This window comes from Echinops telfairi, unplaced genomic scaffold (assembly GCF_000313985.2).
Source record: "Echinops telfairi isolate 266 unplaced genomic scaffold, ASM31398v2 ScPeMD7_4;HRSCAF=17, whole genome shotgun sequence".
Taxonomy (NCBI): domain Eukaryota; kingdom Metazoa; phylum Chordata; class Mammalia; order Afrosoricida; family Tenrecidae; genus Echinops; species Echinops telfairi.
In genome coordinates, this window is record NW_022103900.1 from 4,530,804 (window position 1) to 4,557,558 (window position 26,755).

General features: G+C 37.4%; 1 protein-coding gene across 1 annotated transcript in view; it reads right to left on the reverse strand.

The window, feature by feature from the left end:
- Positions 1–26,755, reverse strand: part of UBR3 (ubiquitin protein ligase E3 component n-recognin 3) — a 195,428-nt gene that overhangs the window by 94,051 nt on the left and 74,622 nt on the right. Inside the window, exons 7-19 of the mRNA XM_045297957.1 lie at positions 26,471–26,601; positions 25,118–25,346; positions 18,591–18,770; positions 16,146–16,279; positions 8,689–8,775; positions 8,267–8,332; positions 8,064–8,153; positions 7,409–7,537; positions 7,269–7,321; positions 7,042–7,175; positions 6,029–6,114; positions 4,670–4,811; positions 2,042–2,138 (exon numbers count right to left, since the gene is read on the reverse strand). Of these exons, the coding sequence (XP_045153892.1) occupies positions 2,042–2,138; positions 4,670–4,811; positions 6,029–6,114; positions 7,042–7,175; positions 7,269–7,321; positions 7,409–7,537; positions 8,064–8,153; positions 8,267–8,332; positions 8,689–8,775; positions 16,146–16,279; positions 18,591–18,770; positions 25,118–25,346; positions 26,471–26,601 (1,558 nt within the window). The remainder of the gene's footprint in view (positions 1–2,041; positions 2,139–4,669; positions 4,812–6,028; positions 6,115–7,041; positions 7,176–7,268; positions 7,322–7,408; positions 7,538–8,063; positions 8,154–8,266; positions 8,333–8,688; positions 8,776–16,145; positions 16,280–18,590; positions 18,771–25,117; positions 25,347–26,470; positions 26,602–26,755) is intronic.

Consider the following 26,755-nt stretch of genomic DNA (forward strand, 5'->3'; position numbering starts at 1 on the left):
AATCAACTCAACGGCAGCAAGAACTTTTGGAGAAAAGAGTGTCTACCCTGAACACTATGTTCTTTTAAGATACATGGTGTGGTATGTCTGTGTTTAAGAAACATATATATGGTACACCATTAGCCACAGCAACAGAAGGATGAGATCAGAAACTTAGAGGGCACTGAGTTTTGTTAGTAGGAGCTGGAGAACTCAGAAAGGAATGCAAGATTGGTGCATCCTCACTCTGTGTGATCAGTGGGCACCAATCAACGCACAGACACCTCAGGGAGAAACTACTGAGTTGGAGCACAGTCTGCTGTGTACATTCCCAAAGAAAACTAAGTTACCAAAAAATTGACAAGAGAAATATGAAAGACACAATTCTTGTTTTCTGTATACTATGCTTGACTGAATGAATTTGTGCTATTGTTTGAATGTGTGTTGTTAAATACCTTTTCCTCTTTTAAACTGTGCATATTCTTTAATGACTCCAGGGTTTTAAAGATGTTAGCCTAATCCCACTCAAATTTCCTATTAAGTACAAAATAAAAGAGAACACCATACTAAAATTCATTATATATTTAACTCTCCGTATATTCAAAATGACTAACTTAGCCTTTTTCTCAGCCCCCAAAACGAGAGAGCCACTTATTAGTGCAGTGGTATTTAGAGAGCTCTTATTAGGTTTTCCATGACAATGCTTCCTTGGTCTCTTCATTTTTTCCAGTTTTTAATGTGAGTTTTTCAAGTTTATTCATTCAGCATATATACATTGAATATGTCTGTACTATGTCAGGTCCTAAAGATGTACAAGAGATATAGCGACAAAAGCATCAACCTTCAGGATCCCAGAGCCCACTACGAGCCACCAAAGAAAGAAACAGTTACAAAACCACCTAACTGCATAGCACAAAATCTTAGCACAAGATCGCTACAAGAGCCCGACTGGGAGAACCCCTGCAGAGAGCTCCCAAGGGTTTGGCAAAGACAAGAGAGAGAGTGGCAACTGAGCATGCTTAGGGTTTGTTTCTTGTTTTTGATTTAAGGGGCGGGAAATGCTAAATTTCCACACTACATGTTTTCCTAAAACATTTATACTGTAACTTATATCCACCATCTATATCTAACACTGCAAAGTCTGGGTAAAAGAGAAATTGCAATTATATATAATATTTATATTTCACTTTAATGTTTTCTAAAGATCAAATTTACTACATCAAACATATTTGCATCATTTTAAAATTACTATAAATGTTTAACTCATATAAACTTTAGAAAAACACAAGTGAAAGATCTAGCCTTTTTAAAGTGCCTATATCAAAATTCTACAACTATAATAACATACAAAGCTGAATTCTTCATTAAAAATATATCCTTTAAAACTGTTATTTTCTATAGACATCAGCATTTTATACTGTGTTAAGTTTTTACAAATAAAACTCATTTTACTTTGATGATTTTCCCAGTTGCCAAGAGGACAGCACCTTTGTCACCCTTCGGGCACACACACACCCAGCGGAGTCCCTCCCCTCCACTCCATTACCTTCACTTGTGCCTCCTCTACTGGTTTAAAAGTAGAACAGCACAAATCCAAGCTTTTAATTCAATTAGGCAAACAGCAAAAGTAAGTTTGCTATATTTAATGATGATGTTTTATAAAATTTATTTTTATCAGGTCAGCATCAAATCATAAATCTAAACCAGATTATTGTTTAAAGGCTAAAGATAATATACCCTAAAGACTTGAGAGTAATACTCTAAACTATATACCTTTAATTTTATTATCTTTTTAAAAAATTCTATTATCTTTTAATTCCATTTGTCCGCAAACTTTTTTCTAAAAATAATTTTATTGGGGGCTCTTACAGCTCTTATAACATTCCGTACATAAATTGGATCAAGCATATTTGTACATGTGTTGCCATCATCATTTTCTAAACATTTACTTTCTGTCCACAAACTTTCCAAAGCCCCTCCATAAATCACACTTCTGTTATAATTGGATATTTTCTCTATAAATAGAAAATTTTTCATTATTAGGCTCATCAACTGGACTTACAATGCAGTATATCTGTCCATTGCAGACTGCACATCTCTACGGTAAACTGTTCGAAGAATGACCATGACGGGGTCAAATTCCTGATCCCAGACTTCAGCTATTATTCAAAAGAACATAGACATAATGTCAATCTCTAGGAAATAAATTTCTTATTATGTTTGTTAAGTACATTTTAAAATTTAGGAATAATATCAGTTGATTATATGTATTAGACAACAGTAGACTTGATGCTATGACTACATATTCAAAACTCTTAGGTTCACTCATCCTTATGGTTGAATTCATTCTCCCGAATTCATTCTTCAACACCATTAGTAAACAAGAGATTCGTAGTGTAATAATGTTTCATCTTCAGTTTAAGTCACTGTTTTCTGGTTGTGTTTTTGTTTTTGTTTTCAAAAAAACACCAAGTAGAAAGTAAAACACTGAGGGAGATACCTTAAAAAGTAACCAAAGGTGAAAGCTAGATTGAAAATTAATAATCTCATACTATGTTTTTATTTCAGTTACACGAATATTTGTTTTAAAGGCTTCTGTTTGCTAAAATTGATCATTGTTCTTACCTTTCTATAATTAGCAAAAGCTATCCATGTGTACACAAGATACTTTTAAGTATATCAATCTTTTGACTTGTATTAAAAAAAATTAATGTGTAATAAAAAAATGTTAAGTTGCAAAAAAAGCCGATGTACTCACTAATAATCATGCCTAAAGGTTTTTCTTAAGTGAACTCATTTAAGAATACACTAAATATGAAACTGCAAACATGGTATAGAGATTTGGCAAAAGCTCTAGACTAGCGGTTCTCAACCTGTGGGTCGTGACCCCTTTGGAGGTCGACCGACCCTTTCACAGCGGTCGCCCAATTCATTACAGTAGCAAAATTACAGTTATGAAGTAGCAACGAAAATAAGGTTATGGTTGGGGGTCACCACAACCTGCGGCACTGTATTCGAGGAACCGCTGCTCCAGACAGTCTGAGAGTAAGAACGTTGGAAAGAAAGCACTGTCTTCTCAGGGTCTCTTTTCAAGATGAAGTTTTCCCTTCTCATTCTCTGTAGCAGAATTCCTAACATTTCTGAACCTGCTAATACGCTTAAGATTCTTTCTATCCACTCACCATGATTTCAACTTCCTGGCATGCTTACTTTTAAGTTCTGGTAATTTATATCATTAAAATTCCCATGTACTTATCCAGCAGATAATCTTAGCCATGGAACAAAACTTTAGATTAACTAGTCCAACGGGTTGCATGCAGAGCTCCATGGAGCTGAATTTCCAGAGGTGGAACAGGAGTAGGAGCCCTGATGGCACAAGAGGTAAGCACTAGGATGCTAACAAAAAGGTTGGTGCTCATCAAACCCACCCAGTGGCTCGTCCGAGAAAAGACAAGGTGGCTTACTCCTGTAAAGACTGTTTTTGGGTGCCGTGAAGTCGGTCCGACTCACAGCGACCATGTGCACAACAGAACAAAACATGCCCAGTGCTGCACCATTCTCACAATTGTGATATGCTAGCCCACGGTTACAGCCACTATTTGGCTCCTTCTTGTCCTCGGCCTTCCTCTTTTTTTGCTGCCCCTCTAACAAACACGGTGTCCTTTTCCAGGAACTGGCCTCTCCTGATAATATACCCAAAGCATATGAGACAAATTCTGGCCATCTTTGCCCCTAAGGAGCATTCTGACTGTACTTCTCCCAAAGATCTGTTTGTTCTTGTGGCAGTCCATGGTCCTTTTAATATTCTTCGCCAGCACCATAATTCCATAAAGGCCTACAAAGGTTACCGCCTAGAAAAACCCAATGGACAGCTCCACTCTGTCACATGGAGCAACTGTGAGTCAAAACGGACTGGAAGCCACCTAACAACAACAGAACAGGAGCCACTTTATTAGCAAGGGGATGGCAAAACAATCAGATGACATGCCAGGTCCACCACTAACCAGTTTGATGTAATAGATTCACTCTAACATTTAGTTCCCTATAACTAAAGGCTTAGTACAACCATTCAAAGGAAGTTTAACAACCACTCATGTGGTCCAACTCTTGTCTATAGATAAGCCGAATACAAATGGATTTTCCCCACCATCACACAACTACTTAATACAACCTAATATTGTCTTTAAATACAACCCCAAGTTTCTTGGCATTGGCCTTCAAATGTCCAGTCCTCCAGTCTAGTGTCTCAGACTTGACTGTGCATGGCAGTCAGCTACTGCGCCTGATACAAGGCACTCTCAGGTTCCACCCCCAGAAATTCTGGTGAAAACAGATTTGAGTTAGGGACAGGAACTCAGAGGCATGACAGAGAGAATCCTCATCTGACACAGCTCATCTACATACTGTGCTTTTCCTTTAATAGGATATATATAATGTTCCTTTCATAATTAAGAGTTAAGAAGTCTTGTTATAACACAACCAAAAACTTAAAAATAAATGGAAGCAATTATCACTATTTATCATAAAAGACATACATTCATAAGAAAGTTAAGAAGAGAAAACTAAAGCTGACTAAATTTCAAATTCTCATGTTTGTCCCAAAAGGCAAAACATTTTCTTCAAACACCTTGTGAGAATTCATCATTTGGAAATTGGCATTTGAGAGAATTTATGTATGCTATAGACGTACCTTTGGGAGTATACATGCCTTGCTGCATAGAACCTCCAGGTTCAAACACAGGAGCCTTAAAATCAGCAACAGCTGATAAAACTGATTCAAAGCTATAACTGCCTGGAATAATGCCACTTTTAGGATTTGGATTCTCTGGAATATGAGGCTTGTGTCAAGAAAAAAAATATTAGTGATTAAAACCCAGTTTCATAACCTAAACAAGATACTCGTTTTCTGGTTGCTTTTTGTGACAAATAATAACTCGATGCAAGGCACACTGATAGCCACTAGAGGCCACTACTTAATTGGATAACTCTTAATTGTCGATTTTTGTGGTGATAGTGGTAGGATATTTTAAATCTAGAAAACTACTAACAAGTTGTGTGCTGAAGAAGTTCCCTGGGATATTTTCCCCCAAAACATGTCATCAAATCATAAAAGAAAAAAATTATATCTACTTCCATCACTTTACAAATAGTGTTTCTTCATAAAAATCAGAAAATGTATACTAAAAATTTGCCGATTTTTATGAATAAAAATTATTTTCCTAATAAGACAAAATAAAGAGATGCTAAGTAAACCAAAAGTTACAGGGAATGCATTTTTAACAGAACCTGATAAGGGTTGGATAAATAATATCCAAGTGATACTGCTTATGAAAATTTTCCACGTTATCAAACCAGCGTCTCACCATGAGTTATTTCACAAAAGCAACATGTTAGCCAATTCTTCAAAACACATTCCTAAGAAGTTTAGTTAAATAACTTCGTTATAAAATAACATGTCAATATTTGCCTAAAATTGTATATTCACTAAAATAGTAACAATAATGTATCCATTATAAGCTCAGTCTTATACAGCAAATTTTGCAAAATCTGGAATCTGCCAGAGTAAAAACTTAAAAAATTTGCACTAAAACATGCAACAGTAAAGTACTAGGAATGTACCCTGTTCAAAGACCCCCAAAAATAAGTCTCATCAAGTCTGGGTCTCACAGTTTCACTGTACAAAATATCACAAGTTTTCGGACTTTGTCAACAACATTATCTCCAATTAAAGACTTCTTGGTTGAAGACTGACTTCTAGCTTAAAACCTCGGCTATGAACTGCATCCTACACAGATAAAGTAATCAGAGCCTCGGCCCTGAGACCTATTCACAGCTCCTCAAAGAAGTGTCAGTGGAGGAGAAGTACTTGTTATCAGCCCTGAACACACAAATGAGCAGATGAGTAGACTTTTTGTTTGTTTGTTTGATTGCTTTTTTGGAATGTTACTTTTCAACCTGAGTGGGATAAAATGTTTCATCTTCAATCCATAAAAATCACTTGTTATTTAGGGCCTACATCTAACAGAAAATTAAACTTTTAAAAGGATATGAGGTCCAACAAAGAACTATGTGTCCTGTCATTCATACACAATTGGGCCACCATCTCTGCCCTGAGAATCTCATCATCAGACATTCCTAAAACAATCAAAAATAGAATTAATAATTTATAATTTATAGACTACAAAGAAATAAAACTTACCACACACTTTATTAAGCTGGCTTAATAATAGGAAGTGCTTCAAAACGTAAAGGACCTTATAACCCAAGAATTCAAGAGACTTGAAAGCAGGGGTTCAAACATATACAGCAATGTCCACTGCAGAACTAGTCACAACAGCCAGAAAGTAAAAAATCACCCCCAAGTGTCCACCAACAGATCGACAAAAACACTGTGGTATGTACTTACAATAGAGTATCATTCTGCCATAAAGAAAAATAAAGTTCTAATATATGCTACATGAATGAAACATGACAGTAAAAAACAGGATGCTGAGTGCAATAAGTCGGACACAAAAAGATAAATATCACATGATCCCATTTACATGAAATATCTAGAACAGGCAAATGCAGAGAGACATATGTTTACAGGTGGCAATTCAGGCAATTCAGAAGGGATTGGGAGTTGTAGCATAAAGGGTGCTGAGTTTCTGTTTGGGTGATGAAAATGTTCTGGAAATGGATAGTGGTGATGGTAGTCAAACATGAGGGGTGTAGTTATTGTCAGTGAATGTACACTTAAAATGGCAAGCTATTTGTTAAATATCTGTGTATATATTATCACACTGAAAGCTTTAAAATAAATAAAAGAGCAAATAATTCAATGTCTCAATGCAGCTGCAGTTTATTCACCCTGCTGTTTGCAGCTCTCTTTAATTAAGGGATTTTTTTTAAGTATATCCTAAAAGGTGTATCCATTATACAACGTATTAAGAGCTTGAAACTGTGCATAACTATTCGACATCTTTTTCCTCCTTCCCAAGTCAGTTAATACCATTGGGTGGTAGCAGTGGAAAACAGAAAGATAGCTAATAGCTAATAATTATTGATAGTAGTGGCTTTTACCTAAATGCAAACGAAGACTCAAGAGAATCACAAGAAAGGTGAGAGCGCCTTCCAGCATGGATCTCTCATGCTCCGCATCAAGTACTGTATTTTGGTGCTGCGATGCCATTGTCAGCAAATCCACTACCTTAAATCTGCAAGAAATATTTGAGACAAAAGTTTAAAGGTTAAAATAAACTTTGATTACAAGCAGCTCATAATATGTTTTAATAAAAGGATGCTATTACCTTTCAAAGACAGATGAAATAAAATAATCTGGGTCAAGTCTAGAAGCACAGACCTTTAAAAGACAAAGAAAAGAACCTCTATTTCTCAATATTCCACATGAATTCTAAAGTCTAGCATCGGGATTACCGAGCTGGCTTACCTGTAACAAGTAAATGTCGGGATCAATCATAGAATTACAGAAATGAGACTGCACGTAGGTCATGGCTTGCCCTTTGATTTGCAGACCATTTCTGACCCACATGTTGCTGTGGATTTCAGCAAGACTTGCCTGGTGAAATAAAAATTAAGGCAATCACAGAAGACACAGACCGTGTAAATTCAATTTCATAAAATCATTTTACAAAATAATCATTTAAAACATTTCATCACCAGACATAACCATAGTATTAGCCTGAAATTCTGTCAACAAACCTACTTGTTCTGCCATCATTGCTATTCATTTTCAGATAAAAAATGTTTTAATAAAGAAGAATTACTCCCAAACAGAAATTCAATACCCCTTACGCTGCAGCTCTTAATATGTCAGTTTAAGATCTCCAGATCAAATACAGACTCTTAAAGACAGAGGTGATCATTATGGTTTAGAGAGGCCTTTTACCCTTTACATGCGAGTTAGCGTTCCATCACAACTCCTGACTACAACAATTTCCACTCAATACTTTCAAGAGTCATTAGTGTTTACAATTACTCTACGTACCCCTTGCAACAACAACAACAAAACAGCTACCTAATACTTAACCACACCATTTAACCAAGAAATACAATTCAAACTATTTAAAAGTCAGAATACATACTTGAATTTGAAGTGGGTGAATCATGAGCTTCATTAGCATTTCCTGATCTGGTAAAACAGAATCCAAATCTAGTTCTTGGCACTTCACAGCCTAAAAATGATGGATAAACATGTTACTTATTCAATATTTATTTTTCAATCTTCAGGGGAAAATGTATGCTGACCAGGAGAGCGGGAGAAAAAAACACTTGTTTAATGACTAACCTTACTCAAAAACATAGCATAGTAACGATGGAGTGGCAGATGGAAAGTGACTTGGTTAGGTGCTGGCTGGAATAAACAAACAAAATCCACATGTCAAAAAATATTTAACAAAGTATTTTCAAAAGGCTTTGAAATAGTAAAACAATTCTTTCGCTCTGATTTTTTTCCTATACTTTCTTAAAATCAGAAATTGAAATTATAAAAAAATATAGCTGAACCACCAGGCCACCTTAAAACATGCATATGCCCATTTATTAAGAGAACAAGAAGATACACCCTTCCTACGAAGAATATTAGATTATCGTACTGTGGAATATGTATACTCCCATTTCTATTCCCTTTCCCATAATTAATTCAAGGGTTAAATTAGATCTAACACTTTTTTCTTGAACACTTGTACATGTATCAAAAAATATACATACCTCATCTACAAAGTTAATAGCATCAAACCAGTCTTGAAGAGCTTCAAGGCAGTATCTAACAACATTTCGGGTATATTCTTGAGTTTCCTAGAATAATAAGTTATATAAATTTTAAAATATATAAACATGTATTTTCAACTTCAGATTAAATGTCATATATAATAAATTATACATTTTGTGCATATTTAGAAAAGGTTACCCACATATACATGATGATAAAACACACAGATTTTCAAGGTTGCTTCCATATTGTCAGTTTTAAAACACTTCCCTTCACAGACTAATTGTAATAACCTAAGACAACCTCTGACAATTGTGATACTTCATATACTCCTGAAACCTGTCCAATCTGAAATAGACTGATGTGCTTTAAGGTAGGCTCCATTTCAAGAGACCCCAAAACTATGATGAATCCTCTGTGGGTCACACAAACCTTTCGGTCAGCAAACAAGAGCCTTAACAAGTACCTGAATTGGGCCAATGGGAAGCTATGAGCCAAGCTAGTATTGGTATTTCACTTTAAGATGGTCCTTAACTCATCCTTTTAACAACTTAACTCCAAGGATGTAACAGATGGTTATAAAGCCTCAGCCATGAAATAGACAGATAGCTAGAGAGAGAGAGAGAGAGATAAAAGCCTCAGCCATGGATCATGAAATAATTCGAGGAGGGGAAAGGAGGATTCCCCCATTGTGATCTAATCCAAGGGCCCCACCAAAAAACAGCACATAGAAATGAGGCTTCCATCTGGCTGGCTGGCCTCCCCTCCAAGAGGGGAGTAAACAGGTGACACAGTAAGGCAGTGACTTGGACAGTCTCAGAGTCAGTAGCTCTACATGAGAGAAAGCTCCTCTGACTGGCCCAAAGCTCCTTGGCCAGTAGCCTTCAAGTAGAAGCTACTACTGCAGGTCACTAAGGGCCTTAATAACCTGATATGAAGCTGGGCTCTTTTTTCCAGTAAATATTTAAAATGTTAATTTGTCAGCCCATTCGGGAACAAAAGACATTTGAAGGGGATGAAATATCAATGTAATGCACCAAAATAATAGAATAAAACTCAACAACTCAACGCACTGTCATCGAGTCAATTCTGATTCATAGTATCCCAGAGTAGAAAACCTCATCTTTCTCCCAAGGAGTGGCTAGTGATTTCAAACTGCTGGCCTTGTGGTTAGCAGCCCAATGTGTAACCAATTTGCAGCCACTAGGGCTTCCAATAGAAAAAGGTGGGGTACAAATAATTTCAATAAAGCAGGAAAACTGTTTGGAAAAGTCCAACATCTTTCATGATAAAAACATTCAAACTGGGAATCAAAGAAAACTTCCACAACCTGATCATAATATCATATGATCATAATATCATAATAATGAAAGGCGAAAAGCTTTCCACCTACAATCAAGAACAAGACAACAAGCCCATTCCCACCATGCTTGCTCAATATTGTGCTGAAAGCTCACTCCAGGGCAATCACATAAACAAATAGAACCTTATCTACTCATAGACGAAGTGCTCTTTTATACAAAAAAATAATTAAGGAATCCACACCCCAAAAAAACAAAAGGGCTAATCAATAAGTTCAGCAACGGTGCAGGATGCCAGGTCAATATACAAAATCAGAATGTAGTTATATGCACTAGCAACCAACAATCTGAAATGCAGTTAAGAAAGCAGGTGCATTTACATTACAACCCTTCAGAAAAACAATTTGACAGTACCAATCAGCCTTCTGAAAAAAGGTGACCAATTTATTCCATTTCTTAAATGAAGCATTTAATAATCATGTTTAGTTAGATCATTGTTCTCCTATTTCTCCACCCCTACAATTCCCACACAAGTTTTTAAACAAATCAATATGCATGCTAACTTATTTCTTGACAGTTCTGTGGCCCTGAGCTAGTTACTTGAATGTTGAGTCTAAATTTCTCCAACTTCTGGAATACTGACTACCTCCTAGTATTGTTATGAAGAAGCAAATCCGAGGCAGTACATAAAATGTTCTAGCACTATGCCTAACAAGTGCTCCAACGAAGGAGTTATGGCCAGACTCAACTTTTATCAGTTCTCCAGTAGCGTTAGATTACCCCAGAGGATGACTGTGCAACTCCACTGGTGTCTTCAGAAAACAAAAATAGAATGTCAGAAAGGTGCCATCTCTGTAGTCAATCAATTCTTAATCTCTGATTGTGTGACTGGCCTTTAATATTTGCAGGAATCTAATAGCATTCAGGTCAATCCTATTAAGTTGTATTCAAACTATGAAACAAAAACACTGAAGCATTAAGCAACATATGAAGGCCGTAGTTTGGTAAAGAAAGTAAGTTACCTATCAAAGTGAAGTTCCATATTCCACTGCTTAATATTTTTATTTTACAGTCAGAAAACATAATCAGAGTAAAGATTTTACTTGAAATAATGGGCTTTCTTTTAGGTCACATTTTAAAAATCTGCCAACAAGAAAAAGTTCTGAACATTTTTGCTTAACAGACAATATAGCAAGTTGGTAAGTAGCAATGATTCTAAACTCAGATTGATGAATTGGTCAACCTTCTCTTGTAGCTGTGTGAATCTGAACAAGTTATTTAACCTCAGAAACAGCATGATATGATCTACCGAATACTCGAGTTGAAGCTGAGTTTTTCAGCACATTTTTTATGCAGTTCTTGTGGTAAAACTAGGTGCCTCGGCTGATATTCAGGTTGGTTTATACTCGAGTCTATACGGTACTTTGTAAGCGCTCCGCGGACTAGAGGAGGTGGTATGTGTCAAAGCTTAGTACAATACTGGTCTAGCGCAGGTGTTCACCAGGAGCTTTTCTCTAGGACTACCAACTAGCTGACTCCACCTCATGGACCTCGGGTAAGAACTGTGCTCCAGACAGTCTGAAGAAGCAGGTGACTAGGGTTTTCTTTCCCTCAAACCTATAAACTCTGTTAGTAGCAACCACGTGAACCATTTATACCACCCAAGGATTCTAGATGTTCCTTTAACTGAAAAATTGTGCTCCCATATATGGCCAGGCCAAACTGAGTCTCTATTCTCTGTGCTCTCTTCACTTGATAGATTGAGAAAATCATCCCTCACTGTCATCATATCAATCCTGACTCATAATGACCCCATAGCAAGGGTAGCACTTCCCCTGTGCGTTTCCAAGACTATAACGCTTTAGGGTAAAAGAAAGCCCATGTCTTTCTCACACCAAATGACTGGTGGTCTTGAACTGCTGATCTTGCAGTTAGCAGCCAACATATAAGCACTGTACCACCAGCACTCCTGAGAAAATCACAGCACTTTGCAATCCTGGACTTCTAAGCTGAGAAAGAAACTACTGTCTGGAAATGAGGGTTTCTTATTACTACAGAGATAAGCATAACCCCAAAGTCATAATCCACATCTGCCCTAAACACAGTTATCAGAATAATCTTCCTAAAATACTGCTCTTTTCAAATCAATCTTCCCTCTTTCTCTTGAATCACAATCTATTTTTGGCTTCTGCGGCACCACGTTCCTCTAGCTTTTTTCCTCTCCCCTCCCTGATCTCCAAATGTTAGAGTTCTTTCTTCAGGGTTAACTTCTCTATATATTTAGACTTTATTTACCTGCCTGTATTTAAAAACCACTTTTGTGCCAAAGGGTCTAAAACTTATGCCCTTGATATAGACTTCTCTTTTGTGAATAAAGACTCATCTAAAACCAACTGCCTATTCATCCTTTCCACTAGGGTGCTCCACAGAAACCTCAAAGTTAACATACCCATCACCCCCTTGCTTGATTGTTCTACAATCTGCTTTTCTACTAGTGTTTTCTATTTCTGTACATATGTCCCCCATACAGTTACCCACACCTTTCTTGCTACTACATCAAATAACATAAAATCCAACATTAAGCCTGTTTAGTTCCACTTCTAAAATACATCTTCATTACCAAAATATATACTGAATACATATTGGATATATGCTATCTGAATCGCATGAGGCTAAATTATTATTATAGCATCATAGTGGGTTGATTGCTTCTAATCTTGCTGCTGTTATAACCCTTATACAATCTCAACCAGCAATTGGAATTGTCTGTTAAGTGTAAATCTTATCACATCTCTACTTGGAAATCTTCACTGACTTCTCCTTAAAATGAATCCAAAACTGCTTAATCTGAACACCGTGCAGTGAATTCTTTAATAAGGCTCTTCTAGCCATAGCCTTTGTTATTATCACAAAATGGCTTTTTGTTTCTGACGGCTCGAAGAGAGGAAGTAAGGAAAGATACTGGATTAAATGATTCAGCTGTGGTTGACTGCTTACAGGGTAAATTGTGATCGTCATAGTGCTGGCTATAAAACCAGCCATCTCAGAGGCTTTAGGGAGCATCTCACTGCCAGCAAGAGGGAAGAAGTGGAAACCCCAGAAGAAGCAGTAAGCCTCCTCGGTCCAGGAGACAGCTGGTACACCAGAGGAGTGGCAGAGGAGCAGCAAAAACAGACTGAGAGCATGACAGAGCAGGGAACTTCACAGCCCACAGAGCAAATCAAGCTGAGTGCTTCTGGGCAGAAGGCTGGCGTGGGAGTGGGGTGCCTCTGGAAACTTAACTGGGGGAACTGGAGTTGAGTGTCTTCAGGTAGAAAGTCACACAATGCAGTGGCAGTGCTTTAGGCATTTATCAGCTGTCCTAAAAAAGCTTAGAAATAACATTGCCTGAGCAGGACAGAGTCAGGCAAAGAGGCCAAGAGCCAGAAAGAGGCATGGCAGGGAAGAAACTGTCCTAACTGAACAACTGCATCCTGAGCATCTCACCTGAATTATCACCTGTTAACTTCCCTAATAAACCTCACAATAGTAAGCATCACCTGTGAGTTCTGTGTGGGCACTGCAATGAATGAATGAAAGGACCCAGTTAAAAAGTAGTGAGTCCTGTCGGACGGAGGCAGAGCTAAAAGGAGTTGCATACTCTGACCAAGGTCTATTTCCCAACTCTACGTTGTTCTACTAATTCCAGTGATAAATTCCTTCAATGTAGCACCCACTTTCGTTCTGAAGCTGAACTATTATTACAATCTACTTCTCCCTCCCCACCACCACTACTGCCTCTTTCATTCTTCACATAACTGGCTCCTTCATAGCCTTGCTTCAGAAAGGCCTTCTCTGATCTTCAAATCTAATCCATTCCTAAATTCATTATTTTCTCTTGCAGTGTTACTTGTAGATTAAATCTCCCTGCAAACCTCCATGCCTGCAGTTACAATCCCACTTTGGAATGGGTAGTCTCTGTTATATGATAAGGTGGGGTTGGTGGAGGGTGCAGCATGAGGATCTTGAGTAGATCATTTTTGAAATACAGGCAAAAAAGGATATGCAGCATCTTCTAAAAATTATGTTTACAGTTAGTCAGGCCCTCGTGAAAATTCATGCACTAATAAGGTTATCCACATGAATAACCAGACTTGTCAGGATTTGAATCTGGACTAGAGTATAACATGTGAGTTATCTGCATTTAGAGAAGAGTTGAAATGAAGGGGGAAATACAAATATGCTTAAAAGAACACATATATTTAAAGGGTACAGGAAAACAAGCCCCCAAATAACCTGAGAGGAAGAGCAGGTTTTCCATTTTGTTCCGAACAGGATAAAAGAAATGGATTCACATGTTCATAGAGTTTTAAATTACTTGACTATCCCCACTAAGAAGAGAGAATTGAGACTAGAACATAAGCCTTCAAAATCATGTTTACTGGTACAGGCTAAGCAGACATCACAGAATGCATATAACAAAATCTTAGTCTTCAGCTTAATAGGAACCAAGTTTCTACTTCTCTGAATTGACCAAGTTTCTGCAAAAGTAAATTACATATTAATATAAAAACCCATTATCACTTAATTGAGTCTAACTCACAATGGCCCTAGAACATAAAGTAAAATGTTTCATAGGCTTTCCAAGGATGTACATTTTCAGAGAAGCAGGCTTCAGATGAAGTACCTGGTAGATTCAAACCACTGACCTTTTGGTTAGCAGTGGAGCATTTAATCATGGTACCACAATCTCTGTGCCACCAAGTTGGTGCCGACTCATAGTGACCCTATAGGACAGGGTAGAACTGCTCCTGTGGGTTTCTGAGACCATCGCTCTTTACAAGACAGGAGTAGAAAGCCCACGTCTTCCTCCCAAGGAGCGGCTGGTGGCTTCAAACTACTAGCCTTGCAGTTAGCAACCCATCTCATAACTACCATGATACCAGGGCGCCTCTGGTACCATGATAGCAACACACAAAATATGAAGGAGAGTCAAAAGGTATTGTTACTGGGGCCCCAGTGCATATGTGCATGGGTTTATTCCCTTCAAGCACTCAAGGTGTGCTTCTGCAATCAGCAGATGGTTGCAGACAAGTTTCCTCAGTGATACAACTTGTCTTTGTCTCATTAGGGCATCTTTAAAATATGGTCAAACCAAAACAGTGGCTTCTGAAGCAATAAATTGGGCCAGAAATTCTAGACCTCCAGAGAGGTCAGCACAGAAGGTTACAGTGATTTTGGTGTTGGGGGGAGAGGGTGCACTCTAGAGGGATAATCTTGGTAGATTTTCTAGAGAGAGAGAGAGAGGGTTTAGGAGTCTGAACTGAAAACACCCCGAGGAACTATTTTTCTATCATGACAATGCAGCTGTTTAAGCTTCCAGGGTACCAATAGCTGTCCTGCAAGAATGTCTTCAGGAAACCTTATCCCACCCACCCTACCACCCAGATCTTGCCCCTTCAGACTCAAAAGTTCCCAAAACTCAAAGAACATTTCAAGGGAATACAATTCAAGATCCTCAAGGATCACAAAACTTCTGGTTTGATAGACTGCTTCAGAGAAAGGTAGAGAGTTGGAAAACACCGCGTTCAGAAGTACATAGACCTAGATGGAGGATATGTCAAGAAAGGACAGCTTCATCTTGTGATATTTTTGCTTCAAGGTGTCTGTGGTTTTGTGGCAGTATTTTTGTACTTACTCTCAGACACATGCAATTACAGAGGGTAGTTTTTAACTAACTGGATTATAATATGTAAAAGATGTATGCTATTGCTCTGCTACTCTTTATAAATAACTAGAATCGTACAGGATGTGCACTAATTTTGTACCTAGAATCTCAAGAGTGTAAACTTAATTGAGGTTTATGGTCACCTCTTCAAAGACAAAAAACATTAAGCAGTTGGCAATAAGTAAAATGAAACAATAAAGATTAATGTTCCAACGACTCTAAAATAGGGGCAGGGTGGAATGGAGTAATAATATTAATGAATTCCAACATGGCTAAGAATAATAATTACTGTCTCAGGCCAAATCTCACAGAGCTAAACTCAACTAGAAACAAAATCAAACACTACACATTACTATAGACACAAATCAACCAACATTTTCACAAAAAAGTTTTCTTAGAAATTATTTAAAAGTAAACACGGAAGTTGGCACAAATATGTTCACCATACCCGAACTTTACAATGTGATAAGAGCCCCCACATGGGCTGTGCACAGGCTTCAAGTTCAGCAGCAAAGGCAGCATAGTAGGTCTGAGATTCAAATTCAACATGCTCATTTAGCTCTCGCTTGTTCAAATTCATACCTGACAAAAAATTAAAGCAGATATAAACCTTGCTAACTGACAGTAGATGTTCTGATTAAAAATCAGGTAAAACACTTTGCAGCAACAACACATTTTAACACATACAAACGGCACAAGTAACGCAGTATATTCAGAAATACATATAATAAAATGAAGTACTCAAACCCTTTGAGAATGCTTCAAAACCTGTCTTCTTAAGACTTAGGAATTGTGTTTTACTTAAATAATATAATTAAATATTTTTAAAGTCAAAACAATTTGAATGGATGTGAGTTGACATTTTAATGAAAGTTTTATAACTGTTTCTTAGTGAATAACCATTTTTATATTAATGATTTTAAATATTTATAAAATTACACTGCTGTCTCCTTTTATATAGGGGGAAAAACATTTTTCCTGTCAGGTACGTCTTCATGAAGCTATTATTAAAGTATTTAAATATATCAATTAAAATGGGAAAATGACTGACCCATATCCCTACAGGGGACAACACTGGAGATATTGTGGGAATTGCGCCTGATCTGACCCACCACAAGGAGGCAAACCACTAAGGGTGACACTAAGGGTGTGCAACAGAACAGCAAGGGGCACAGAGCAAGGAAGTCCCGAGGGAGTACCAAAAATAGACTTTGGGGCCAGGGCGTGGCGCCCCATCAGACTCGACTGGAAACCACTCCTAAAGGGCAACTAACAGACTTTGAACTATTTACAGCCTTTTCTTTTTTTGTAGTGAGTTTTTGTTGTAGTTATTGTTTTGTTTTCTTTTGTTGCTTTGTTTTGCTCTGTCTTGTTTTTTGTGCCTATTATTATCTGTGCAGGTCTAGCTAGATAAGATAAGCAGGATAAACAATCCAGAGGAGAAAACAACGGGACAGATGGTTCCAGAGGGGTATGGGAGAGGGGGAGGCAGGGGATAGGAAGTGGGTGTTAACAAACCCAGGGACAAGAAAACAACAAGTGATCTAAAATCAATGACAAAGAGGATGTAGGAGGCCTGGTAGCACTTGATCAAGGGCAATGTAACCGAGAGGAATCACTGAAACCCAAATGAAGGCTGAACATCACAGGGGAACAAGAAGAAAGTAAAAGGAAATAGAGGAAAGAACTTGGAGGCAAAGGGCATTTAGAGAGGTCTAAATACAGGCACATACATATGTAAACATATTTATATATGATGATGGGGAAATAGATCTATGTGCATATATTTATAGGTTTAGTATTAAGGTCACAGATGGACATTAGGCCTCCACTCAAGTACTCTCTCAATGCAAGAAGACTTTGTTCTATTAAACTGAAATTCCATGATGCTCACCTTCCCGACACAATCGCTGAAGACAAAGCAGGTGCATAAGTAAATGTGATGAAGAAAGCTGCTGGTGCCCAAGTATCAAAAAATATAGTGTCTGGAGTCTAAAAGCTTGAAGATAAACAAGCGGCCATCTAGCTCAGAAGCAACAAAGCCCACATGGAAGAAGCCCACCAGCCTGCATGATCATGAGGTGTCCATGGGATCAGGTATCAGGCATCAAAGAATAAAAAATCTTATCATTGTGAATGAGGGGGAGAGTGGAGTGGGGGCCCAAAACTCATTTGTAGGCAACCTCCCCTTACAAAAGGGTTGCAGGGAGGAAATGAGCCAGTCAGGGTGCAGTGTAGCAATGATGAAACATATAATTTTCCTCTAGGTCTTTAATGCTTCCTCCCCCCACTATCATGATCCCAATTCTACCTTACAAATACGGCTAGACCAGAGGATGTACACTGGTACAGATAAGAACTGGAAACACAGGGAATGCAAGACAGATGAACCCCTCAGTGGTGAGAGTGGCGATACCAGGAGGGTGGAGGGAAGGTGGGGTAGAAAGGGGGAACCAATTACAAGGATCTCCATATAACCCCCTCTCTGGGGGACAGACAACAGAAAAGTGTGTGAACGGAGATGTCAGACAGTGTAAGATATGACAAAATAATAATTTATAAATTATCAAGGGAGGGAGGGGAGGTGGGGAGGTGGGGAAAAAGGGAAAAAAATGAGGAGCTGATACCAAGGGCTCAAGTAGAAATAAAATGATTTGAGAACAATGATGGAAGCAGATGTACAAATGTGCTTCACAAAATGGATTTGTGTATGGATTGTGATAAGAGTTGTACAAGCCCCCAATAAAATTATTTTAAAAATAAAAATAATTAAAATGGGAAAATGAACATGTAATCTGAAAGATGTGCTTCAAATATGCTTCAATTCATATTTAGTCATTTAGTACTAGTCATTTGATAAGCAAAAAATTAACATAGAAATTGAAATTCATACCTTGAAAGAATGACACAAAGTTCATCCATGTAACTAACAAACCATGGTCCTCCAGAAATCTCTTAGCCACACTTTGATGAGAAAGAATATTAATAAAATCACTAACAAGAGGCCAATAAGTATTATTCTTCAGTAATGCTTCTCCACAGTTCACTACCACATGTAAACTATTTTCTTCATCTAAAAAAGACACACATACCAAAAGTAAATATATATTTATTTTTGCTTTTTTTGTTGTAACCACTACAGAACAGTATAGACTTCAGAATCAGAACCACCTCAGTTCAAAACCCAACCTACAATTTCAGGACTATACAACCAACGGCCTTTTAATTAAACTCTTGAATTAATTTCCTCAGCTGTAAATCAGAAATGAAAAGAAAAAACCCACAAATCTGAAAGAAACTAAATGAGATTTTAACAATACACTCTTAAAGTTATTACGTATCTAACACTTTACATTACACAAACTAAACTAGATGATTATAAAACATTGTCTTGAATTTAAAGACATACACAATATTTCAGTTCCAATCAATAAAATATTTTTATCCCTAGGTTGATCCCATATTATATGTATGGTTCAAATGACACATATTTTATTGCTTTCTTCTATGCAAATAATATGCACACATGAAGTTTTAACAAACATGATTATTCCAAAGATAAAATAATAAAAACAGTTATTAAAAGTACATCTTTTTAAAAGTTTAAATATATTGTTGGGGAATATTAATGTTGCTAGAGGAATATACTCTAAAAATCTTTATAGTATTAAAATGTCTTATAACATATACATAGTTCTCTTAAACTTTACCACTTAACTAGTTTACTGGACTAGCCCCCCTACGCCCACTATAAAACATACTAATACCCATAACAAAGAGAACATTTTATTCTCCAGTGCCCAAACTGAAGTGAGTTATACAGTCTTTCTTTTACTTCATGCCAATTATTTTTTATAGTAATTATGAAAGTCTAAAGTATATAAACTGATAAAATCAAATGTATGAAGAGAGTTACTACAAAAGCTGGATGAAATGTTTTTGAAAGACAGTAAAAGTTCCTCTTGAAAATGCTAAAAAAACTTTTGAAGGAAAAACATAAAAACCTAGAAAGAGTTTACATTCAGAATTACTTCCCAAAGATCTTTATGTTATCCCTCAACTTTCAAGAAAATAGAACTGGAACTTACAGATGTAGGACATAGGGTGTTAATTCAAAAAAGCACTGCTACCAAAATCACAGAAATTTGCCTTGAGCAAAAACATCAAAATGTGAAGTTATTATTTCTCAACATCACCTCCATGTAGGTTCCATTTCCCAAGGTGTTGTTTCCATCTCTCTAACCCTTGCCCTGCGCCCTTGGAGTTATACCACATCGAAAAAACCGTTTTCGGCACTCTCAAGTGACTCAAATGTATTCCTTTTAACTGTTCCTTTGAGCTTGGGAGAGGAATGAAAGTCTGAAGGGGCAAAACTAAGGCTGGAGACTAAATGGAATAAGGTTTCCCAGTAAAAGTCTCATAGGACCACCCTAGAAGAGGAGGTCCATTTTTGTGAAAGTAAACAATTCCTGAGTGCATTATACAACGTACTCCTAGTCTTTTTCTCACCAATAATTTTCAAGTTTCTTAAAATGTCTTCATAAGAAGCCCCAATGATCATCCTGTGGTCTTCAAGAAAATCTATCAAGATTACTCCATTGGTATCCCAAAATAAGGTCACCATAGCCTTCTGAGCTCACTTCTCTGCCCTGAATTTCACTGGCCCAACATAGTCTCTCAAAAGCTACCATGCTGATTGGACCTTTCTTGGTAGGCACCCTAAGGGGACTAAGACAAAAGTTTTACCAAGTGAACTTGTCTGTAGCAATCCACAGATCAGAGAGACATGCTATATGTGGAACTCATGCGTGTATGAATTGGCACTCTAGTTGCAATAATATTTTATATAACTTCATATAAAAAAAAGATAAGGGAGAAAGAACTCCAGTAAAAGAAACTATACCCCAGAAATTCCTTTACCCAAGGAGATGAGCCAGTCAGGATGCAGGGTAACAACGATGAAACATACAACTTTCCTCTAGTTCCTAAATGCTTCTACCCCGTTCCCATTATCATGATATGAATTCTGCCTTGCAAGTCTGGCTAGACCAGAGGATGTACACTGGTAGAGATAGGAACTGGAAACACAGGGAATCCAGGACAGATGAACCCTTCAGGACCAATGGTAAGAGTAGCGATACCGGGAGGGTGGAGGGAAGGTGGGGTAGAAAGGAGGAACCGATTACAAGGATCTACATATAACCCCCTCCCTGGGGGATGGACAACAGAAAAGTGGGTGAAGGGAGATGTCGGGTAGTGTAAGATATGACAAAGTAATAATAATTTATAAATTATCAAGGTTCAAGAGGGAAGAGAGAGCAGGGAGAGGGGGGAGGAGCAGCAGATACCAAGGGCTCAAGTAGAAAACAAATGTTTTGAGAATGATGATGGCAACAAATATACAAATGTGTTTGACACGATGGAAGTATGTATGGATTGTGATAAGAGTTGTATGAGCCCCCAATAAAATGATTTTTTTTAATTCCTTTACCCAAATTTAAAAGACTGGAGAATGAATGTATATTTCTGTGTTTGGGTTAAAATACAATGTTTAAGGTACTATGTATTATTTTTCTAATGACTACTCATTTTAAAAATCTTTTTCAATTAGCCACCTGCCAATCAAACTCATCAGTGAGGAGGGCCTCTACTGTACTTTTTCATTTCTAGGCATGACATTTAGATCACTTCATAAGTACGCTCTCTTCCAGTGCAACGGGATGGGAGAGAACCTAACTGAATGAGGGAGAGGGGTAAAATGGAGGGGACTGAGTTGGGTGGAGAGTGGGGGGTCTTTAACAAACTACCCACACCTGAGATTCTGAAAAGCAATTACACCCTCTCCTCAATTACAGACACAGTTAGATTCCAAAGACTAGATTACTAAGTAAAACTCAGCATTATGTGAAAATGGAGGATGACTACGTCAGATCTTAAAAATGGAGAACGAATATACCATTACATAACTGCCAAACCACCAAGAATCATGGCCCAACTAAGCTGACACACAGATTCATCACCGCCACCACCAGAATAATTCTCACTTTGCACCCTGGCATTCATTTCCGCCAGATATATGTCATCATGAAAGAGTCAGACAGATTTTCCACTAACGTCAACAAATGAAAATGCTAGGTAACAAGGTAGTCATTAGGTAAGAAGAGAGCGTACTACCACCAGGAGCTGTGACCCCTTGATAACTGGTAGAGCAGAACTTAGAAAGATGTTGGGTGTTGAGAATCCCTGTTCTATTTAATTGTAACCAGAGGATGAATAAGCAAAATAGAATTAATTAAATTCCTATTTTCCTGACACTGCTTTAAATACTACTGTTCTTGTGAAGATTGCCCTGGAACCTTTATTAAAATAAAATGATTAAGACTTCTATTTTTATCCAAATTGCACATTCTTCACTACAGATTCAGAGAGTAATGATTTAGTGTTAAATAAGATTCACTCATCAACAAATATTTATTGACCACCTTTTGAGGGCCAGAAATTTCATTAAACTCTGAGTTTGAGGTAAATAAACCAAAAATTATATGATCTCTCCCCACTAAAAGTATTACCTGAGAAGACAAGGAAGGATGATAGAGACTCCAGTGGAAAAAGTATAAGGAACCATAAGAACAAACAAGCTAGACTTCAGGAAAAAGACTCCGATGAGGATGTGACAGTTACATGGAAATAACTAACACAATGAAGCAGGGGTAAAGAGTATTCAGGTAAACTAGGAGAGACGAGAGCATATGATGTGCTAGGGAGAGGGAGCAATAAATAAGAGGAGGTCAACACCACTGGAAGGGTGGCATAGATGAGGCTCGGGTGCCTTGTAAATCAGTTTAAGGCGTTTGGAGTTCATGAGAAAAGAATGGAGTCACAAACTCAATCCTAGAAACAACAGGAAAGAACTCCCTGGGCAACACACAGTGTGCACTGAGCTACTAGCCAAAAAGTGGGTGGTACAAGCCACCCACGTCGCAAAGACACCTCCAAAGAAAGGCCTGGCAATCTGCTTCCACAACAGCGAGAGCCAGAGCTCGATGGACTCGGTGACACGTGGGCCGTGGGTCCCCATCTTTCTCACAGAACAGCTGGCGAGTTCGACCAACAACCCTAACCATGAACCACTGCGTCGTGAGGGCACCTGTTTCAAAAGAGCAGACACTTCTGAAATGTAAGTTTTCTAACTCTTTTACATTTTAAGTTTTCTATCTACTTTGTAAAAAAACAAACAACACTGGTTTTTGTAAAAAAAAAAAAAAGCTTTCTCTAAATATATAATTCTATAAAAGAACATCATTGACCTTGCCAAATGATGGCACACCGTTCTTCCAAAGAAAAAGTATGTATGTACAGTTACATTGCTAAGGGGGGGCGGAAAGGTCATCGTACACAAAAATGTTAAAAACTACAGTAGAAAATGCAGTTTTAAATTTTTCCTTAACAAAGTGGTATACTGCTTAATAGAGAATACATTATGCACCCACCATACCTATAATGAGAAAGCAGAATTGCATAGTAGGTACAAGTATAGGCATTGAAATCAGATATCCAGCCTTAACTTACTATAAAACCACAGACCACTGAGTTAAACACCCTGAAACACAGATGTCTCATTGATAAAAGAGATAACAATATCTACTTCATAGAATTGGTAAATATTAAATAAGATAATACATTACTGAGGAAAAGTGTTCCAAAAATGTCAACTATCATTACTAACTATAGCTAAAAACTTCAAAACCTTTAAGGAAAATTGGAATTAAAAGGTAATGGAATGTTTGCACTCAAATAAGGCATTTGCCCTGCAATGACTAAATACCAATTTTCAGGATATGGTGCCATATCCAAGAAACAGAATATTCAAATACAAAGAAAGGAGGAGCTGATATGGACAACGAGGTAATAGCAGAAAAGGCAAGGCTCAAACACTGCATTTTTCTTCCACAGAAAATACAGCCCCAAACCCAAACCCACTACCATCACGTCAATTCCAACTCAGCGGGACCCTGTATCAGGGTTTGAGACTGTCAATCTCTATCCGAGCAGAGAGTTTCATCTTTCTCCCTAGACAGAAAATAAACTGGTCATAATGTTTCATTTCAAGTATCATTTGCTATCTTTAAAGTTTAGCTGCAGGTACCAACACATCAAGTGGCAATCCCAATAATGTGGGTATGACTGTGTCAAGAGCAAAGCCAAATTTCTAGCATCAGGAAGCATGAAACTTTTCTGGCTCTGTCATTTATTAGCTGTATACTCTCAAACAAATCACTTAATTCCTCTAAGACTCAACTTATTCACCTTTAAAGTGGGTATCATGACAATAATAATACCAACCTAAGAGAACTGTTGACAAACTTAATGGAGACAACATATGAAGAATTATTAACATAGTCTCTAGTAAATAGCAAATACACAAATCACAATTATTGAAGGGAGATAAGGTTAAAATACACACAGGAGAAATGAGAATGGAAGGAAGTCCTGGAAATAACCTACTGTTGTTGCTAGGTGCCGTCAAGTCAGTTCTAGCTCCTAACAGTCCTACGCACGATGAAGAAAACGCCCAGCCCTGGGCCATCCTCACAACCATCATGCTGGAGGCCAGCATTGCAGCCAATCTTATTGCGGGTTTTACAAAGTCCCGCCCACTAACTTCAACTGAAGTCATAGGGTCACCAGGACTCTAAATTTTTACAGAAGCACAGAGCTTTGTCTTTCTCTCACGAGGAGGCCAGTAGTTTTAAAGCCCAGACCTTGTAGTTAGCAGCCCAACACTTATCCCACACCACCCCCAGAGCTCTTTGATGCATTGGGAGTGGGGGGAACACTGCCATCGAGTCAGTTCTAAATCACAGCGACCCTTATAGTACTAAGTAAAAGTGCCCCTTTGGGTTTCTGAGACTAGAAATATATAAATGGGTGTAGAAAGCCTCATCTTTCTCCTGCGAGGAGGCTGGTAGGTTCAAACTGCTGACCTTGCGGTCAACAACCCAAAGCATAACCCACTACACTATGCCTCCTTATGGCAGGTTAAGAAGTATCAATTACATAGTAAGCACAAAGATGAATTTCAAAGAACTCAGATAACCCAAGATTTGTTTTAACTTTAATTATAAAACAAATAGAAATACCTAAGGCTGAGAGTAACAAATTTATGATTTAAAAAAATAGGAATATTTCTAATAAGACTATGGTTAAATAATAGCATTATCACATGACATTAAAACCAGCAATCATTAAAAAGCATTAACATGTACAAAAATAACAACTTTGGTAAATTAAAAAGCTATGTTTTTTTTTTAAAAAAAGCTATGTATTTGCATCTATTAATACACCCATAAAGAGTTCTGAAGGCTAGTCACACTAAAGATATTAATTTTAAAAAACTGGTAAGAATAATTCTGAGTTTACCTTGTAGCTCACTTTTGATAAGGCAACTTTCCATCATGTATAATAACACAGTGACCATAATATCCAGCAGCTGGCATTCTTCTGTTACCTGTCTGGCCAGTTCCTCATTGCTGAATAACTGAACGCTAATATGCACAATTCTGTTGGACATTGTATCTGATTCGTGGCTTTTCTTCAATGTTTTCATAATGAAAGCATAATGCTGAACAAAAGTTTTTGTAAAAGCAACCTGTAAATTTTTCAAATAAGAAAAAGTAGTTTAGTTTTGAATTATATAAAATATTTTCTGATATATTACATTAACATTTTAAAATATGGTGGTAGCTTATGGTGATATTTAAAGTAACCAAAAACTTAATTCCAATGATGACAACAGTCTTAAATCATATTTTCAATATTGGAGAACATAAGCAAAAATTTTTTGACAATTAGAAAAAAATTTAATAGACATTTTACATGGTTAAAGGTTGAAAGCAATTACAGTAGCATGATTGAGGAATATAAATGCTCGCTTTGCTTGCCAACATGACAACTTACTGTCAACATCTGTGACATCTACAACAAAACCTAAAGTCTCAGTTAACCATCATAGAGAACTTACTATAACTAAAGGACAAATTAATCAATGCTTGTATGTTTACTTTATGTACATCCTCTGTGGCATGTATATTTCTTACACAGCAGTTATAATGGCAGGCAGAGTACTGACACTTCTAAAGTGTCATTCCTAAAGAGGCCTTATTAACTATACGATGGGAAGAATTATAGTGTGCTCTATGTCCTTCTCATGCACTAAGCTGTGTCTCTTTGCCATAACCATATGGTGGTGACAGGTGGGTTGCCACCGTCTAGGACTAGAGACTTCATCTATATGTATTTGTATATAAGTCAATAATGTGGCCAGTAGTCACTAACTCCATGCTTTTGAAATGCCTAAGCCCACAACCTTAATTCAGTTCCCCCCATGAAACATTCCTATAGCAATCTATATACTTCTCCTTCAGAGGACTTACAATTTGCAACTATATATTTATATGTATATGCAATTGTGTTTCTAAGGTTCATTCTCCAGTACCTTCTTTAAGCCAAAGTGTGCTACATGTGGAAAGCAACACTTTGGAATTCTGCTAAGTAATGCTGCATTGCCTCAGAGTCACTATACAGTGTTCTTGATGTAAAGCCTGGGTCGGCAGCAGTGGTTAACAGCCTTTCATGGTGTTATATCAGCCCTCAGGGATCAATAACATATTAAGCCACAACTAGAAAATATACACATTTTAAAAATTAGTAAAGAAGAGATGAAAAAAGAAAAGGAACATTGTTTGGGGGGAAGAGGGGACAAAGTTTAGGTACCTTATACTCTTGATCTGGAAGCATGTTGAGTAAGAAAGTAACCATCTTCTGGGGAAATTCATACTTTATAGTCCAAAACAATAGTTCTTCTAGGAAACTTTTATGCTTCAAAACATCCATTATGGATTGATCTGCACAATACAAAGAACACATTTCATCTTTCCTTTGTTCATCTCATTTTCACTTAAAATTACTATAATACCAACTAGGTTTCTTTTTTAAACATTTTATTAGGAGCTCATACAAGTGTTATCGCAATCCATACACACATCAATTGTGTAAAGC